At 35.4% G+C, this 14072-nt stretch overlaps 1 protein-coding gene across 3 annotated transcripts; it reads left to right on the forward strand.

The window, feature by feature from the left end:
- Positions 1 to 334: 334 nt before the first annotated feature.
- LOC122032363 (CST complex subunit CTC1-like) lies at positions 335 to 13042 on the forward strand. Of its 3 annotated transcripts, XM_042591647.1 has the most exons (19): positions 335 to 1518; positions 1858 to 1976; positions 2058 to 2132; positions 2230 to 2308; positions 2417 to 2479; positions 3119 to 3193; positions 3272 to 3472; positions 4096 to 4200; positions 6221 to 6502; positions 6603 to 6636; positions 6712 to 6753; positions 6839 to 7035; positions 7145 to 7762; positions 7825 to 7916; positions 8264 to 8483; positions 8711 to 8828; positions 9258 to 9586; positions 12298 to 12667; positions 12760 to 13042. In XM_042591647.1, the coding sequence occupies exons 1-18, from the start codon at positions 418 to 420 to the stop codon at positions 12502 to 12504; spliced, it is 3957 nt and encodes a 1318-aa protein (XP_042447581.1). In that variant the 5' UTR covers positions 335 to 417; the 3' UTR covers positions 12505 to 12667; positions 12760 to 13042. The 3 variants fall into 3 exon arrangements, with proteins under 3 accessions (XP_042447581.1, XP_042447580.1, XP_042447582.1); XM_042591646.1 differs by having other exon boundaries at positions 6603 to 6753; XM_042591648.1 differs by lacking the exons at positions 9258 to 9586; positions 12760 to 13042 and having other exon boundaries at positions 6603 to 6753; positions 12298 to 12479.
- Positions 13043 to 14072: the final 1030 nt, after the last annotated feature.

The following is a 14072-nucleotide window of genomic DNA, read 5'->3' on the forward strand; positions in this document are numbered from 1 at the left end:
AAGCCAAGCCAATGGCAGGATCATCCCAAAATTATACACCAAATTTGAGTGCATATAGATCTATATACTTGTAAACGCCTAATGTGCAATTAGATCTGCATCCCGTTGAAACTGAATATCAGCGATAACACAAATTAAAAAAAATAATAATATTTTACTAATAATAAATTGAATATGCAATAATTTTATTTTTATATTTAATTGAAATTTGGAATATTCCAAATTTAATTTTGTATAAGAGTCAAATGATGGGCTTTTCTGAGAAATTGCCTTGAATCGCAAAATATCGGGCCACGCGGCGCGTCAAATTTGACTGCTGGTTTCGTACCGAGGACACCATCGCGGGGGCTTTTCCCGCTTCTGGAAACCCTCGAAAAACCCTCTCCTTTCACTCTTCCCCTTCTCCGGTGCATATCCATGGAGAGGATCCCGATCATATCCATCTCCGACCTCGTCAAGCTCGGCCGCCCTCTTACAGGCGCTGCCTCCCTGTGCCTAGCGCCATCGGCCTCTCCTCCGCCCAAAAAACCTAAATGTGACATTTCAGATGAGGTTCCTGTCAAAATTCCTCTTTTCGCTGACCATTGTGAAAATTCCAACCCTGGCACCTTCTCTCCCTTGAGCCGTCCCGTGATCATAGTTGGCACCGTCGAGCTGTTCCCTTGGGATGCTAAGATTTCCCTCGGCTGTCTGAATCATTGCTTCTCGTTCTCAGATGGCTCTTCGAGAGTCTGCTGCTACTTCCTGGATTTCGACCTCAGGATCATTGGCCGCAGAGTCAAAATCTTGGCGTGGAATTTCCTACCACTCAAGCATGGTGATAGGGGAGTTCTTGAGGTGATCCGATGGAGCTTCACAGATTTTGAAGCGGCATTTGTTTCTGATTCGTTACTGTCTATGACTTCTGCTTGTTCCTCACGAGAAGCCAACATGAAGTGCCGTGGTGGTGCCTTTGGCATTCTCAAGGCTGTTAGCTCCATCTTCCGTGTACCTTGCACGAAGCAAAAAGAGGATAACTTGAGAAATTCTGGGAGAAACCTCATGAGTAGAGGGGACTTGACAGGATTCCTCGTGGAGATACTTACTTGTGTCTGTGATGTTTGCAATGAATCTAGTTTTGTAGCAGAACGTGATGACCATCATCTGAAAAACAAGGACTGCCATTCCTTCAGTAATTCAGTATTTGTCTATTTCATGCAACCCAATTTTTTATGGCGGCCAGCACTCTATAGGTTGATTGGGAAGTCAATAACTATTTCAAGGTTGAAGAGGAATTTGATCTTTGTTGGAAATGAAGTGTCATATGAGATGTTTGTCTCAACACCATCAACTATGGTATCTTTGACTAACCATTCAGCAAATTGTATTTATGAAGAAAGTTTGAAAAAAAGTGATGAAGGCATGTACAATGGTGTTGTTACTGGAATTTACATGCAAGGAATGGTGATTGAATTGGACGATAAAGTCTTGCTACTGATTCCTGATCCTCCACAACATTCTTTGAGGATGGGTGCCATTGTGCGTCATAAGCTTCTTCAGTTATTTATGTATCAAGACAATTCTCAAATTTAAGAAGTTTGTCATGATAGTGCACTTTTATCAAATAATTAACACATTTTCAAGAGATTGTTTATTATTATTATTATTATTATTATTTAAAAATTCCTTTCATTTCTTTTGATCGTCTCCTGTAGCTTCCTCATCTCCATTTTATTTATAATGTAGTTCCTAATTGGTTAAAATAACATAGCCCTTTATTGTTCACTTCAAAGATTGGTAAAGCTGTGTATGGATTTTTTGCTAATTCTTCTACATCATCTACCTCCTTCTGTTGTTGACTATTTCTTCCTTCTATAGGTTTCTGTTAGAAATTTCCATTTTATTCATGTTAAGTATTCCTGGGTCAAGATAATCCTTCTTGGGACATGTGTGAAGACATGCATCAGTGTCAAATCCTTTTCCATGACTGATATAAGGCAAGACATTATGGTTTTTCCTTTCCTAGCTTTTTCTTTTATTGTCTTCTTAGATAACATTCTTTGTCTTTACTTATTTAGGTCTCATTCTAAATCTGAGGGTTCAAGTATTTTGGAGAGGTTTCTTGAATCTCTAACATATTCAGCTAAACTTTGGTAGGAATTCTGAAGAAACAGAGGTTTTGCTTATCATTTTCTAATTGCATTTTATTCTACCTTCTGCTTGTTATACTGATTTATTGTTGGTTGTCAGGATGCTACTTCTGGTCTCGTGTTTTAAAAAAAAATTTGGTGGAATATTTTCTTACAAGGATATTTTGGGATCAAAGAAAGTAATTCCTTTCTGCAATAACATCTCATGTTCTAAATTTTAGTTTGTGATTGAGTTTATTTACATATCATTCTTTAGCTGACAATCTAAGTGTGCAAGGTAACATCAGAAGGAAGGATTTGCACAAACTTATGCTACAACATTGTTGCCTCCTAGTGCCTTTGAAACAAAGGTTAATTTTGCTAGTTTTTATTTCCAATTTAATTGCCTGAGTTTTATCTGGGTAAAGTGAGACTAAAGGCAAAATGATTTAAATAGGCATCACTGATAAGACTAACATATGACTTTACATGGAGTCCCATATTGGGGGATAGAATTCATCTAGTTGATTCAAATGGTTGAGGCATGACTTCATTGTTCTACAACCAGGATTTCATATAGGGGCATTGACTTGGATCCAATTGTTCTGAGTAAACTGTTGATTAAATTACTTATTCCATCTGTTTTTCTTGGTCAAAGATCATAAAATCTAGTTTTGTTATTCTGTGGATTTATGATTAATAATTTCAAATTGACATAGGCTATATTTGAATCTTCATGAAAATCATCACTTGGAATTAGGTCGGGTGATTCATGGCTATGGTTTATAGCTTGTTGACTTACTTAGATGATCATACCCAATATAGTCATTTTCTGTATGATGTTATAAAACTGAAATTTATTTCTCATCCATAACTCTTCTTTTCTCCATTAGGTTCTTCATAAATTAGGTTTCATCTAATTTGGACAACTAATGTTTCTCAAGCTACTTCTTCTTTTTAGTACTTCTTGCTATTGTCTGAGTGGCTGCAAATTTTTATCTTGCTTGCAGTCAGGATTGTTTACTAATTTCTGCAAACATGGTCGGTGCAGTTACCAAATGGAAAACTTATCATTCCTTAAATTGGTAAGAGTTGCTATAAGAAGTCAGATTAGTTATTTGCTAATAATCTGATTCTCTCTCTCTCTCTCTCTCTCTCTCCAGGTGATACCAATATCTAATCTCAAAAGCTGGTGTGAAGTGTCTTGGATTTCATTGCTAGCACAAAAACACAATGATAATAACCAATTTGGAGAAAGCCCATATTTTGAACAGTTATACCACAGAGAACCTTTGGGCAATGACATGATTAGAAGAATTTTTTCAAGTGATGATATGAGCTTTGTTTTGGTAGGCATGTTGAAGGTTGGTTACTATTTCTGTTTATCTATTTGCTTTTCTCTATTTTTCTCAGCATGATTCGTATGATTAATGGATGGACTGAGGTAAACCTTTCTAAGTCAAATAAAAGCAAATATTGACAGGCAACTTTTTGGTAACCATTTGCTGGCTACACTTTGGATTTTTATGTTGGAATTTAGATCTTGGAGTAGCTTGCTTTAGAGATGGAGTTGGAAATTTAAGTGCACACAAATAGATTCTGAAGATCTTGGTAACATATTTAGTTTCTTATTCGAAATCTCAATTCACAAGCTTTGGTCTTCTTTGACGGATAACCTATTCCTTGTATATCACTTAACAGATTTGCAAACATAGAATGTGAAAAGAACATTTCAATGATATGATGTCTAGTCAATAAAGGAATAAGATTTGTGTGGTCGATTCTAAATAGTGGAGACAAACGTGACTTTACGATGATGATCTTTTATTTTTCTTTTTTTCCCATATGACCCAAACAACATTGATTTGATCATCTTTACTGAAATACAAGATCTCCCATTTCTTTATTATGCTATTTTGTGAATTCATAAAGTTGAAATAACCAAGCATTTTCTCGTGCATATTCTGAACTTCACATGCATCTTCAGGTTTCTCCATATTCAGGAAGGTTGCAATTAACTGATGCAACTGGAAGCATTGATGCTGTGGTGCCAGATTTACCATTGGATGTGAACTTCCAGGCCGTTTATGAGGTGTAGCACATTATTATTCTTTTGTATTTCCTTCATAGACAAAGATTAACAACATTTGATGTTTGTGATACCTATTCGCACGTATGCTATGGCTAAGCAAACTGTACCATGTCCTCTTCCATGTTATGAGATTGTATTATAATCTTTAATATTCATTTTGATTTTCTTGAACACATTTTAATGAGTGAGAAGAAAATCTGCAGCCTTGCTATCGATCAGTGATTTGATGATCCAAAGAAGGGAAAATGTAATAGCAGGAACAAGAGTTGGAAATTCAATATTTGCACAAGCATGCTGACAGAGAGGCAGTTTAGGGAGTCTTGTGATATTTGCTGGGCGTTATGACTTTTAATATCCTAAGTAACATAAGTGGTAGGGACACAAAACTATGGAGGAGTTTAGGGAGAACCTGTGGTGTTTAAAGACAGATAATTAACACTGAATAAGGTGTTAGAGAGGAAAATAAACTAAGTGGAGAAACATCTTCCATATTACAAGCTCTCATAACTCAAATAGAATGGAAAAACTAAATTATGAATTATGGAGGTATTATCCTTCAGTTTGAGTTTTTTTAATAATGCTTAGTCATCAACTTTAACATGGTATGGTATTAAAGTAGAGTTAGAGTTGGTCATGATTCGAAGGACTCTGTCCTTATATAAGGGATAGACTACTGGCTTGCAACAATATGCAGCCACCAATTGAATATACAAAGCTGTAATAATAATAAATGTTGGAATCATTAAATAAGTTAAAATATGCTTATACAAGAATGACTCATGCCTACAAACATACTTGGATTCATGCTGACCGAATATAACGGGACTCATGTTGACAAACGAGAAATATGCAAAAACTACAAATACACAAAGGAAATAATCCGTGCATCAAGAAAATAAAAGGACACTAATAAACCCGTCTTCAATATAGGTTGTCAGAATCATTTGAGTATGATCAAATTTGAAACTGTAAGTGCCACCCTAAAACATTGCCTCAAATTTATGAACTCAGAGGTCAAAGGAAAAGTGGAGCATGAATACACAAGTGCAAAGTAGGGTAAGAGAGGATGTGCATGATATAATATCGCATTGAAGATAATACAAATATTGAGCATCTTAGATAAATTTTATATTCTTTTAGCATTAAGTAATCATCAATCTGTTATCTTATTTTTCTCTAATTTCCTTTAGATAGTTTCATTATTTTCATATTTTTCTCTTAGAGAGTGGAAACTTATTATCTAGTAAATAAAAGATGCATCATATATAGATGGTGAATGACTCACAATTCATCTAGTATGGAATGCATCAAATATATATATATATAGAGGATGAACAATTCACAATTCACCTAATAAAGAAATGCACTACAAAGGGTGAACAACTTATAATCTACCTAGTGAGAAATGGGTTAAAGCCTATATAATGCATGTGAAAGGACCTTAGGTCCATTTGAGTGTGGAAATGAGACTCAATACTGTGTGTATGTATATCAATTGCTCTCTTACTTTGATGTAAGTATATACACATTAATTTCACCAATTTCATATTTGCTTATTATCTCTGACCATGTATCATAATGTATTCTTGTTTCTTTTAGTTACTCCAATTAGCAAAGTTATTACCCATACAATTTTTACATAGAGCTTCATAGGTATTCAACAATAAAAAAAAAATTGAGAACAGTGCAACTAACAGATAAGTAGCAATGTATGGAGTGAATAATAACTTTTGAAAAAAAATTCCTTCCAAGTGTATTACCTGCATGTATCATACTCAAGTATGGCAAGATAAAATCATATGCAGCAAGAAAAGAAATCAGTTTTCAACTATATTGTTTAACCCCATAATATATTTATTTATTCCCCATTTCATAATTCAGCAAATGTTTGATTATCCCCTTTTGGCAGCATTGTCTGTTCTCATAGCTACTTGATTAAATCTTTATTTTTCAATTAGCACTTTGATCTTTACAAGGTAGCTTGTCTGATGCGGATATGATGATTTCTTCTATTTACCAGGTCAAAGATTATAAACTTGTAATTGAAGGTTCGTCAAAGAAAATTTACATGCAGCAGCAGTATTTGGACGAACCACTCTCGTGCAGAACCATATTTCAGCATTTTTCTCCCAGAGCCTCATCACAGCTTGTGGTTTATGTTCATTTCTATCTCAAGAAGTCAACTTGCATGCATTTCTTTCAATTTTCTACTTACATGGACAACAGTGACTCCTTGAAGTGTAATAGTGGTGAAATGTTCCACCTATTATATGTCACACACAAATTTCCTGCATATCACAGTGTATATCTCTGAATCATTAGGACATTCAAATACATTTTTTAATGGCAAGTAAGTAAAATATCTTTTTTTTACTTATTTCGTACTTGATCTGACGATGCAGCTTCATGAGGATGTCAGTTTGTCAAACAGCTCTGGTTTGTTTGCTGAGGCTTTTATGTCGCCTTATAATTTGATTCCTTATGCGACAAGTGAACTTGATCAATTTGCAGAAATTTTCCTCACAAATCTAGATAAGAAGTCTGATTGTATTGGTAAGCTAAAAGATGCATTTGATAGTAAGTCCAAACATCTGGAACATGTTCAACCATCAAATAACTGTCAACCTTTTTGGTTCAGATAATTTCTTGAGAGAGAATTATAGGTCCTCCCAGATTCCATGTTTGCTCGTGTTGAGTAGAAGCAATTCTCAGTCATTTCAGTTTCCATTTTATTTACATTGTGCTCGTGGGTTCAAAGACAATGGCATGCTTCATAATCACAGTGATTCAAAAATCTTGTTAGAGTTCAGTTCTAACAACTTAGACAAGTATCAGGTATAATTATGCTGATGATTTTTCTTGACAAAACTAGCACAACAATATTTGCTACTTTCATGAAGAGATGAATTTGATAAGTGAACTGACTTTTCAATTTGCATTCCAGATGCTTCGTGTAGGATCATATTATCTTCTGAAGTGCTCAGGAAAGGGTCTTGACTGCAAATCAAAAGCCTGTAAGCATATAACACAAGTAAAGCCCCTTGTAATCTCTGAATCAATTATCTGGAGGCTTTCTATACTATTTGACGAAGCAAAGCATCAGAATGGGCAATCTCAACATGTTTGTTCTTGTGTTTCTTCAGTGAGAAATGATAAATGTTTAACTGAAAATTTTTGTCAGCCTGGGCAAACATTCCTACATTTGAATGATGAAACTCATGGACTTTCTGATGTTCATCTGCATATGTATAGTGAGGCAATCAATCAATTGGAAGAATTGGAGTCCTTGCTGAAGAGTTTTCACAGTATTTTTCCTTCTTTGGATAAAATAACAACTGTGTCATCATGCATCCAACAAATGATGGCTCAGGCTGCTCTTACGTCTGGAATTCTTATTCCAGCCAATGAATTGCCTCAAGGAAATCTGCTATCGTTAAGTGGAAATATTGAGAGTATTTCCATCTATGACTTCAAACCTAAATGTGCATGCTCTAGTTTCACAGTTTGTGAACACTGGAGTACATGTGAAGTCTGTATGCTTGTAAATGATGATTGTCATACGGTAATTTCTTGTCACATTTTCATCATTGATGTGGCTGGTAGTGATAGTTATTTTAATCTCAGGTGCGGATTCGTGGTAGCATAAGCAGATATGCTTATCCTATTGGATTAGGTCATGCAGTGAATGCAACCTTCCACAAGGTCCTGCTGACTCAGTAAGTTTACTCATAGAATTTATTGTTCAATTATTATGCTGGAAGGCCATTCATAAGCTATGGTATTCATATTGGAATTTTTATTGTTGCTTTCCATGGTGCTTATCCATCATCATTATGGATCGTCTGGTAGTGACCTTTCTACCCTAAAGTGGTGGCTTTCTGAACTGTGTGACTTTTTAAATACCAGATTATCATCAAATTTTCTGGTTTTTTACCTAAGATCTTATTTTTCTCAATTAAGAGTGTATGATTTATCAGCATAGTCTCTTCACTTATATTTGTGACCCTTTCCTACAAGTATAATAAGAACAAAAACATAATTCTGTAATTCTACCTATCTGCAGAAATTCAAGTCAGACAAAAGAATTGATGTTGACCCCAATGTCATTTATTGTGGTTAACACTGTGAAGGAAATTTGCCCTCTGGTTAATGTTGAAGGTTTGATTCAAGAGTCCAGACGGAATATTCCATATGAAGTATTCATAAATACCAAATCATCGTCGTGTTTGATCTCAAATGTGCTGCAGTGCATTGACAGTGATCTCATCCACCTTAACTGCAGGGTAATTAAACAACAGTTATAGTGCTTGTACAATTTGGTATCAATTTTATAGCTTATAGGGTTTGACACCTTTTGACTAGAAATTTTCATTGGTTTTGTTTCTTGCTACTTCCCTCTGTATGTCATTCATGCTTTTAGAGACTAACATAATGCTCCTGAGTCTTGACTCTTTTGGACGTTGGTGCCGTTTTTGTGCCCACGTGTTCTTTTCTCCTTGTTCGAAGGCAGGTTGTGTGTATCATTACTTTGGTACTGGAGAACCAGACACATGGACCTGTAATGTCGCAACCTGTAGGCTATCCCAAAATAACAACAGCAAGTATCCCTCTACTTGGCTTTCTAGTAGGTGAGATGCATTGAGCCTTTTCCAATCATCATGTATTTTTGATAATAGAAATAGCAACTTATTCTTTTCTTTACTGTCATTCATGTATGCTAGGTTTACATCTCTTGTTAATTTCTGAAAAATCCTTCTTATGTAACTTGGATGTTGGAAATGGGTACAATCTTCTAGCCTTAGATTAATCTAAGTAATGCCACTTTCTCTGGATGTTTTGCATGGTATCACTTACTAGAATTGATCAGTTGCTAGGTAATGTTGCAAACTATTGCATTGCTGTAACAATTGTGTGAGCCTTCATCATATTTTTTTTCCTTAGATTTCAAGGACGAACATGCATTACAGGGGTTAGTATATCCTTTACATGCTGGATATACAGTAAATTGTAGTGAATTAGTTTACAATATTCTACTGAATATTTGTCTATCTGTACAGAGGATGGATCATCCTTATGTTATTGCTGGGCTGACTATGGTCGAGCTGAGACATTGCTTCGGCTACATGAATCAAGTCAAATGATTTTTAGTAGTGGTAAGATAGTAAGAGGGCCTGAAAAGAAATATTCTCAGCGTACTACTAAGTACCTTCTATACGAGATGCTTAAAAAGCATCAGAGGATCATCGTTAGAAATCATGGTGCTGCTCCTGACTTGTCCTGTGTAGACTTTTCATTTTTGATTGACTCGGATCAGGTTTTCAGTAAGGCAGAAGAAAAATTTCTGAGGTCCATCATCAACAATGCATGCCATGCACCAACAACACTTGTCAGTTCTCTTACACTTCCTGTAGTAATCATTTTTCCGAATATAAATTTGTTAACAGTTTCACTAATATAGATAGCATAGCATTCATACTGATTTTCTGCAATTTATTTACTGATATTTTTCCATTGATATGCAAAGTCCCGCATCTATTCAATCTAATTGGCAATGTGCATCCTGTTCATTTATGTTTCATTTATTTAATGTTATTGCTTGTCCATCTCTTTGTAATAGTTAGTACCAGTGTAAATCTAGGTTGTACACTTTTAGGCAATACTTATGTTATTTAGTATTCAATTTGAAAGAAATATTATCTCAAATAGTCGCACCTCTTATTATATGGGTCCAATAGGAACTCGTACGAATCATGTGCAATCTCTTGCAAATTATTTACAGATGCAAGCATTGCATATGCTGGCCATATGCCATCCTTGTAAAAAAGATTTAAAATATTTAAGCAAAATAATACACAAATACAACTCTTGGTTCAGATAGCAGAAGCCCTAAAAGATATACAATATGACCTTAAGCTTATTATAGAACAAACAAAGAAAGGAGTCCAGACCACCTCTATACCCGACGACTTGGTAGAAAAATTGAAGAACTTATCTTTAGGCACAACAGACAAACCTAAGGAAGGTAAAGGAAAGCTAAGGGTCTTTAAGGATCCTTAAAAGGTGCTTAAAGAAGAACAGGCTAAATTAAAAAATTAATGGCCACTAGAATGGAGACTGTATCAACACCAGTGCAAACAACCCCCTTATTCGAAGATCAAATAAGAGAATATAGGCGGAATCAACGAAGAATGTATAATCTCCAACGGGCAACTGGGAGATTACGGAGACAACTCATTGGTCAATGTTCATAGATCGGAGGAAGCTGTACTCATTACTGACGGAGGCTAGCTTGATAGAAGCTTCATTCGGGAAGAAAGCTTCAACCACCTCCAAAGAAGCCATATGTAGTACATCTATCTAGGTGTTTTACAATTATGCATACAAGCTCTCCATCGACAAGAAGAAGGCACCATGGCCCTAGTCATCTTCCGGGATAATCGATGGCTTCGTGACCAAGCTATCCTTGCCACAATGGAAGTTGATATGACACAAGGAAGTCAACTTGTCTATGTTATTCCTGATATAATGCTAACAATTGGAGATTTTTACAGAAATATCCAAATTTCTATCCTCACACGAGGATACGAACGATGGTAGAATGGCGAGGCAAATCTCTTAATCACCAGAGGACTGGTTGGCCGGCTTTCTTATATTCCTAATGTCGGATTTGCTTATGAAGTCCAAGGAGTTGTTGATTACCTAACTAGCCATGGGGTTTGAGCCTTACCTGGACGATGATACTCTACATCTAGTTTACAAGGACTAGACTGGATCATCAAGTCCCCACAACTATTTATTCCAATGCAACCAGCTGAAGTTAATAGCAAAAATTTAATGGATGGACGAATTTCATAGAACACAATTCGAATACTTTGAACTCAAACCATTATGATATTTAGAAAAGATAATTTTCATTTAAGGCTTCCAGTTTAAAATGCACCGCACTCCATTACATCTGTGAATAAGAAAATGAAGAAATTATATTTACTCAGAAGTCATACATGGGCTAGTTAAATATGCCCAAGGAAGGCAATGTGTTAGGTAACTAAAATTTTTTCATCGATTGTATTAGGAGGTGGAAGAAGAATATAGCTTTTAGTTGTGAAGATGTAGAAAGTGTTCAATTGGATTAAAATGTGCAGCCTATGGGCACTTCATACATCGACACATGCATTTGCTGCCACGTGTTGCTTAACAATGATCCTGTAAATCATTGGGTTGATACAGATAGGATGGCACATGCTTTTAGGCCAGGTTACACTACACTTGTGGGACAGAAGTGGAATGGTTTGAGGAGTCGACTTTTGACAGCAATCGGGTTTCTATTAGCCTGTTTTGGCTTTTGAGGAATCCGTTGATGACAACACAATATGCTATTAGCTGCCACATTATTAGCGAAGAGAGGTCATGTCTGGTACACAAATTACAACAGTCTCCTGGAATGAGAACAGAGAAGGCTACAGCCATGAGAAAATAAATAAAGGGATTTAGGTATGCAAAATTGTAGAATAGTGTAATGCTTTATATTGAACTTTGGGCTTCACTTCCTATTATATGCAAATGTGGCATGTAAAACTTATAGTAGCCAACTAATCATAAGACTAGATTACGATAACATAGTATTATGGTCAATTAGGATAGGAAAGTTTGCTGAGATCAGGGTTAGTATCCTAAGACATCTAACATGTGGAGCAATGCTCCAAAATGTGACTATCCAGCTGAATTTTGCTAACTCTGAATGAATGCCGTATCTTTTGACAATCCATCTAATATAATAACTTTCTTTTCTTGAAAAAATAGTTCTTGTTTGACAATCCATTCTGTATATGAACCTCTTTGGTCAAGAAGTAATGAATATTGGTTATAAATGTTTTTCCTGCTATCTTCACTCTTTGTAAGTTTTGTACCAGAGGTGAACTGTGCTTTTCGTAATACAAACTATAGTTCCGTCTATAATAACCGTTATTAAAATCTAGGATCGGCATATTTTTAAATGGCAGGGGCTGTTGCATTGTTGCAGTCACTGAAGAGTTGGGAGTAAACATATATTGTTAAATAGTGCTAAATATCTTTTGACTAAGTTTCCTTTGCTGACAGAGTATTGCTGGCATTATGATGAATTCAACTTCGACATTCGATGGTAAAATGGAATTTCTTGAACATCGTCAAGCATTGCAATCACTGCCATATTTGTGGGTTAAAGAGGTTGTGCCCATTGATTCGAGGCAAGAAGCTTATGGGAGAACCTACACACTGAGTGGAAGGATGAGGCAAGAAGCTGGAGATGTTCATTTATCCATTTGAGTTAATAAGAAGCTGAGTGGAAGGATGTGGCTTTTGTTTGCAAAGAAGCTCAAGTGGCGTTTTATTAGCTTTGATATATCTCCTACTACTTTTGCACCATTGGTTGCATTGCTCATCATGAAACCTAGCAGCAGTTTTTGGTGGCAAAACTTTGAGTCAACAGGTTTGGAGTTCTTTCACAAGCTTGTATGATCACCAATCGGTTAATGGATATATGATAACCACAAGAACATTCTTGGATGTTTTTTTTGACAGACCCTCAAGCTTTTGGGTAGGATGCCATCAGCCAGACTCTCAGAATCTGGTGAAGTATCTACTACTTGTATCGCATATGCAAAAGTGAGAAGGAATCTGAAAGTACATTAAGAGAAAATGAGTGTATTTATTGTCACTTTTTTGTTCCCTATCTCGATTGCATTCTGTAGCAAGATTGTAATACAGCATCTATCGTCTGCTCATGAGGTTACGATTTGATCTGCTTGTAGCAATAACACCCGTCAAACAAGCACTCTACTAAATCTTTGCTTGTTCCATTGCTTCGAAAAGATTGTCACTCGTACTGTGTTTTTAATGTCAACTTCCTCTCGAACTCTTAGTAGATTGATTAAGGAGTGGGAATCTTTTGGCTCGATAGGTGCCGAGGTGTGTCCAACAACCCTTGTATCAAGATTAGACCAAACACCAATGATGCATTTGGAATAGAGTTGGGTAGGCCTTCCAAGCCCTGACTAGTTCTTTTCACATGGGGGTAACATAACAAAAAAATCATAGCTAAAATTTTTAAACTAGTGAATGAAAAGAACTCATAAAATTTACTTTGAGATGTACCTGAAAACATCTTGAGAATTATACATTTTCAAGTAACTCTATACATCAAATAACACTTATAAAATTGAAGTTCAAGGAAACCAAGAGTATCACAAACACTAGAATTCTAAGTTGGGGTTTTATTTTAATATAAATGTTAAATCAGATAACATCAAATCTGAGACGATTAGTTTGATCCCCATTAAATTTTTTCATCTGTTGTTAGGGTAAATCGGGAAGTGTTTAAGGTAGATGGCCCAGAAGCTCAATATCTGATGATTGTACGTCTTATTTAAAAGAAAAATCTCTACAAATATACTATAATTGATTTTATTTTAACATAGAATCAACTGTTACTCCTATTCTAGTTAATTATCATGATTTGTTCTTTATAAATAAATCCATTTAATTCTTAAACATTTATTATCATATTTTAATCTACTTTTAACTAATATTTTTTAATCATCACCAATAAACCCACTAATAAATTTAGAGTAGAGGATATACAAGGATATAATACTATTGTACAGATAAATATTAACCGTGGGCATCCTCGTTAGTAAAAGGTTAGACTTAATTGTTTTTTTTCATCATTTATGATAACATTGTTTCACTAAAATTTTTCATGCAACAGTTAGTCCACCTCGAACACTTATCGCATTGGTTAGTTTAAGGGGCAAACTTAATTTTAACTATGCTTTACTAGATATATACTCTTGAGATAAAAGTTTATGACATTAAAGAGGTGTGAGCAAATTTCA

Source organism: Zingiber officinale, chromosome 11A (genome assembly GCF_018446385.1).
Source record: "Zingiber officinale cultivar Zhangliang chromosome 11A, Zo_v1.1, whole genome shotgun sequence".
Taxonomy (NCBI): domain Eukaryota; kingdom Viridiplantae; phylum Streptophyta; class Magnoliopsida; order Zingiberales; family Zingiberaceae; genus Zingiber; species Zingiber officinale.

Excerpts from the sequence above, each read along its gene's own strand:
- LOC122032363 (XM_042591646.1), top strand. The coding sequence starts at position 418 with ATGGAGAGGATCCCGATCATATCCATCTCCGACCTCGTCAAGCTCGGC. Across the intron at positions 4,201-6,220 it reads ACTTCCAGGCCGTTTATGAG|GTCAAAGATTATAAACTTGT; the intron begins GTGTAGCACATT and ends TCTATTTACCAG. Across the intron at positions 7,763-7,824 it reads TAAATGATGATTGTCATACG|GTGCGGATTCGTGGTAGCAT; the intron begins GTAATTTCTTGT and ends TTTTAATCTCAG.